Below are 5,493 nucleotides of genomic sequence, written 5' to 3'. Positions count from 1 at the left end.
TATAATTTAAACAGGCATAATCTTTCTATCTTCCCCTAGAGATTTCATGTTCGAATTTCACTTCTTACTTTCAAACAAAAAATAATAATTGAGAAACAGAACTACAAAAGTGATGAAAGAGAAGAGAGGGAAGCAGAGGAAAGTAAGAGTTAACGTAATCCGTTGTTGAAAATTGAAAACTGAAAACTCATTTCTCTGTTTCTTCTTCTTCCTCCTCCATCTCCTTTCTTCTTCTGTCCTTTTCTGCTGTTTCTTGTCTCTTTGGAACTTTCCTCTCTCTCTCTCTCTCTCTCTGGAATTATTATGATATGATATGATGATAAAAGACGACACCACCAACAAGAAGATCCTCATCCATAGCTTTTACCCTTTTCTGCTCTTCTCTCCCTCCCATTAGTCTCTACATTCAAATTCTTATATATACATAGCTCTGAATGTATGTATAGCTATACATATAGATAGATACGTACACGTATACACATACGTATATAGCTAAGGACCGACAGGAATGGCGGCTGGTTTTGTGGCGTGGGTGGTGGTGTTCTTGTTAGGGGCGGCCACGGCGGCGGTTGGTGGATCTCCGGCGACGCTGAGCTTGGAGAGGGCGTTTCCGACGAATCATGGAGTGGAGCTGAGTCAGCTGAGAGCACGTGACATGCTGAGGCACAGAAGAATGCTTCAGTCCACTAATAATGGGGTCATTGATTTCCAAGTTCAAGGCACCTTCGATCCCTTCCAAGTCGGGTACTTTTTTCTCTTTTCATTCTTTTTGCAATTCAGTTTGAATTTTGAAACGCTTTGTGGGTTTTGGAGAATGGAATTTGTTCCATGTTCTTTCCCCTTTTTGATAAATTAATACCCTTCTTTATGATTCCTGCAATTCTCATTCTGTAGTTCAAACAAAGAATCAAACTTTACTTGTTTTTTCTAATGTTGAAATTAATGGCATTGAATTTCAGGTTGTACTATACAAAAGTGCAGTTGGGTTCTCCTCCAGTTGATTTCTATGTGCAGATTGACACTGGCAGTGATGTTCTCTGGGTTAGCTGCACCTCTTGCAGTGGTTGTCCCCAAACAAGTGGCCTTCAGGTAATTAACTCATTGTTCTCTATTTTTGAATTCAATATCATGTTAAAATGTTTGCATAGTGCTGGAATTTGTTAAAATTGTGGTGTGATTGCTGGGTTTTGATGCAGATTCCACTCAATTTCTTCGATGCATCGCGTTCATCGACGTCTTCGATGATCTCTTGCTCAGACCAGAGGTGCAACACTGGAGTTCAATCATCAGATGCAACCTGTTCCAGTCAGGGTAACCAGTGCTCCTATAGTTTCCAGTATGGAGATGGTAGTGGTACATCGGGCTATTATGTTTCGGATTTGATGCATTTCAACACTATTTTTGAGGGATCTGTATCTTCAAATTCCACGGCATCTGTTGTTTTTGGGTGAGATATCATAACCCTGGGATGATTGAATACTTGAAATATTAATTGAATAACAGTATGACATCCCTATTTAGTGTTATCTATGCTTTATTGGTTTAATGATTTAATCCTTGAAACCACTTTGCTTGTGTTGTCTCTATGGTGCAGATGTAGCACAGAGCAGAGCGGGGACTTGACAAAGTCCGATAGAGCTGTCGCTGGCATATTTGGATTCGGACAACAAGGTTTGTCTGTTATCTCCCAACTTTCCTCGCAAGGAGTAGCTCCAAATGTGTTCTCTCACTGTCTGAAAGGAGATAGCAGTGGTGGCGGCATATTGGTTCTTGGTGAGATTGTGGAGCCAAACATTGTTTATACTTCACTTGTAGCATCACAGTAAGTTCTTTTATACAGAAAAACAAATGCTACATTTTTATTTATAAGAGGTTGTGAAGTAAAAAACACATTTTGTGGTGTGAAATTCTTTATTAAATTTAGTGAGTCAATGAAGCTTTGTTTCTTAGGGGGATAATAAGATAATTTAGTAAAACTTGTACTGAAGAGATAACAAGTATTTATTTTGATAGTTTGATTTTGGCTTCTGATTATTCATCTAAGCAAAGATATATACTTTCAAGCATGGAATGGATGCCAAAAGTTGGAGATGAATTGTCCCATCAATTTATTGTTCTACCATGAACTACACAATATGATATGCACCCATTATTGTGTCTTCAAAATTCTATACAAAAGTTTGAATGAAATTGAATAATTTAAACATGTTATTGATGAAAGGTATTTGTAATAAAGTGGCATGATAAATGGTCCCTTGGGAAAAGCATTTGGACTAATTGCTTCCTTTGTAAACATTTCAGGCCACATTACAATTTGAATCTGCAGAGTATCTCTGTCAACGGCCAGAAGTTACAAATTGATTCATCAGTTTTTGCAACATCAAGCAACAAAGGTACCATTGTTGATTCTGGAACAACTTTGGCATATCTTGCCGAGGAAGCTTATGATCCCTTTGTCAATGCGGTGAGTTTTGTTAAGGATATTACATAGCTTTTAATTGATCAATAGAAGATATTGTCATTTATTTGCTTGCTTAGAGGTTTATAAACATTGATTGCAAAAATGCTATTTTTGTTAATGTAGATTACGTCTTCAATTCCACAATCCGTAAGCAGTGTTAATTCCAAGGGAAACCAGTGTTACTTAGTCACTGGCAGGTTAGGATTTTAAAGATATTCTTTCTCTTCTTATATGTCTGTTGCATATTCAATACTCGAAAACAAATAAGCTCCGCGCTCTTTCTCTCTAACTCTTTCTGTTTATATTATGTTTAGTGTGTCTGATATTTTTCCTCAAGTGAGTCTGAACTTTGCGGGAGGTGCATCCATGGATTTAAAACCACAAGACTATCTTATACAGCAGAGTTCTAGTGTGAGTATTCAACCTTAAATTTCTAATTTTTCGATTTCCTGAGGTCTCAATTGACTTTCAAATACATCCATTTCAAGCAGGAATCAGTTACATGACTGGTCTATTAATTTCTTTCTTTTCTTTCCTTTGCTTCCCTTCTGCATTTTGAGAAAACTTGGCATTCTACTTCTCATCACATGTCATTTTACAACTAAAATATGCATATAGAGAATGTTTTAGGACATTGACTCATAGTCCTTCTTTTTCTCTATTATCTACTCATAGTTATCTCACTCACACCTTTGAAAATTATAGGGTGGTGCAGCAGTATGGTGTATTGGCTTTCAGAAAATCTCTGGTCAAGATGTTACAATTCTAGGAGGTATGTATTATATCTATGTTTTCTTTGGTATAGGGTTAGGGTTTCAATTACAGTATCTTTTGGAGTTCAGCAATATCAACCTGTCGAAATATCAATTTAAAAAATATTGCTTAACATTGGGTTCCCTTTCTTTGCAGACCTTGTATTGAAAGACAAAATCGTTGTTTATGATCTTGCTGGTCAACGCCTTGGATGGGCTCCCTATAACTGTAATTTATTTTATTTCATCTTTTATTTTTATTTTTATTTTTTTTTCTCGAAGTTCCTAAATTGTTCGGTTTCCATTCCAACCAAGAAATTTTCTTGTTCTTAAAGCCAACAATGTCTTGTAGCCATAGCTTAAGGCCTAAGCATAATGTATCTGTTAGCGGTTATAGTTCAAATGAAACCCTTATTGCTAACTAACTGAAACTTTTCTTTTAATTAATTTCTGGAAAGAATGAAAATTATAAAGTTAGCTTATTTATTATTGTAATGCATATTCAATCTTAAATTTTTTTTTTTTTACATAGGTGGTTCGTCAGTTAATGTGTCTGCAAATACTGGCACTGGAAGAAGTGAATATGTGAATGCTGGAGAACTAAGTGGCAGCACTTCTTCACATGAAGGACTTAACAAGCTGATAAACATAGGGGTCTTAGCTTTAACACTGATTTGCTACATAGTGATCTTATAGCGTATATAAACATTGTGGGAGCATAGAACTAAGATGTATTTTTTCCTATGTAAATTCTCTTGCCGGTACATATTTATTTGTGGCAATCGGCAAAAACCACACCCACATTTATTATTTTGAATGTTGCTTTTTGTGCTTCATTTATGCATTGTTATAGGTTGGTTTGTCCAAATTAGCTATAGGTGATTCTGTCGGATACTATCAGACATGTAGAATCAGTTCATTAAAAATTTTATTATTTTTTGCAGCATTGTAAATTTATTGACAGAATTACTTATTCAATCGCAGATACAGTTATACAATATGATTGTGTCTTCTTTGAATTAAAGTTGTATAATTTGATAAAAGCTGCTCTTAATAAGAGTACAAAGCTAAAGATTTATGTCTCACAATAGATATATATGACCTGATCAAAATTGGTTCAATACAAAGGAAAACTGTATTATTATTGAATATGCTGATACATTTGAGACTCTAAAATGTAGCAAAAGAGAAAACAAAACTGAAAAAGTTGTTTCTCATGCAGCTTCTTCCTTGGGTTACAGTTTTTTTGTTTACCCCCATAAAACAGTGATGGCTGCATAAATGTCTGAAAAGCTAGTCTATGTAAATTGCCATGCTAATCATATCATAAGGACACTGCAAATACAGAATATAAGATTAATCTCAGACCAATGAAAAAAAAAAACTACGACATTATTGCAGCAGTGCCTAAGCAATGAAACAGAAAGAGTATAGCCTTTATATTAATACCTCACTTCTCTTCAAGAAGTGATGATGTGCAAGAAACAAGATAAGACAACTCATCCTTTGTGGCTGATCCAAATCCTTGCCACCTTACTCTACCAAAATTATCAAGTAGAAAGATATACCTGTAATTTTTATTTTATTTTTTGGGTGGCAAAAATTGAAATGTCAATAACATTAATATTCATAAGTGGTGATTTCATTGGCTAATCATGAATTGAACATGCGGAAAAGAAATTTCAGTCTCTGTACCCTGTGAGAAGATTCAGTATATGCAGTTCTTTTCTGAAATAATAGTGATCACCAAATTTAAAGACCATGTGCTTTTGAAGTGCATCATTGCTTTCCTGATTTGGTTTTTTCATTGTCCAGAGAAGGAAACGCTTTATAGGACCCCGGCATAATAGCCACGAATCTATAAATGATACCTGATAGAAAATTGTCAATGCCTCAATTGTAAATTGTATTTGATCATTCAAAAATCCCATACTAAGAGCAACCATTAAGATTTCCAGCAAAAGGGAGTAATGAGATGATGTTATATTCCAACTAAGCCCAATCTAACACTGGCCTAGGACTCCCCTTCCTCCCCCCCAAACCCCACCTCACTTCCACCCCCACAAAAAAGTTCATTTGGAGGAGGATACTAAACTGTGTCCTTCTAAATACCTAATATGTTCGGATCAATGGCAAACAACCTGAATCAAACTGCTAATTACCTGATATAAATGAACATCTTCTGATTTACTAAATGCTTCTGCAAAGGGCGCACTCCATGAATTGATCATTTCCTGAAAAGAATAAAGGAATTTCATTGCAGCAATATCAGGCCAAAGC

At 35.5% G+C, this 5,493-nt stretch overlaps 2 protein-coding genes across 2 annotated transcripts in view; one reads left to right on the top strand and one right to left on the bottom strand.

The window, feature by feature from the left end:
- Positions 84-4,211, top strand: LOC107612777 (aspartic proteinase-like protein 2). Its single transcript, XM_016314516.2, has 10 exons — positions 84-744; positions 960-1,089; positions 1,197-1,447; positions 1,595-1,822; positions 2,302-2,464; positions 2,585-2,658; positions 2,776-2,872; positions 3,167-3,233; positions 3,371-3,442; positions 3,746-4,211. The coding sequence occupies exons 1-10, from the start codon at positions 509-511 to the stop codon at positions 3,907-3,909; spliced, it is 1,482 nt and encodes a 493-aa protein (XP_016170002.1). The 5' UTR covers positions 84-508; the 3' UTR covers positions 3,910-4,211.
- Positions 4,284-5,493, bottom strand: part of LOC107612778 — a 2,724-nt gene continuing 1,514 nt past the window's right edge. Inside the window, exons 5-8 of the mRNA XM_016314517.2 lie at positions 5,376-5,447; positions 4,909-5,084; positions 4,663-4,781; positions 4,284-4,548 (exon numbers count right to left, since the gene is read on the bottom strand). Of these exons, the coding sequence (XP_016170003.1) occupies positions 4,664-4,781; positions 4,909-5,084; positions 5,376-5,447 (366 nt within the window). The 3' untranslated portion in view covers positions 4,284-4,548; position 4,663. The remainder of the gene's footprint in view (positions 4,549-4,662; positions 4,782-4,908; positions 5,085-5,375; positions 5,448-5,493) is intronic.

The sequence above is a fragment of the Arachis ipaensis genome, chromosome B08 (assembly GCF_000816755.2).
Source record: "Arachis ipaensis cultivar K30076 chromosome B08, Araip1.1, whole genome shotgun sequence".
Taxonomy (NCBI): Eukaryota; Viridiplantae; Streptophyta; class Magnoliopsida; order Fabales; family Fabaceae; genus Arachis; species Arachis ipaensis.
Note: the sequence above shows the minus strand (reverse complement) of the source record. Positions and strands in the feature narration are given on the sequence as shown.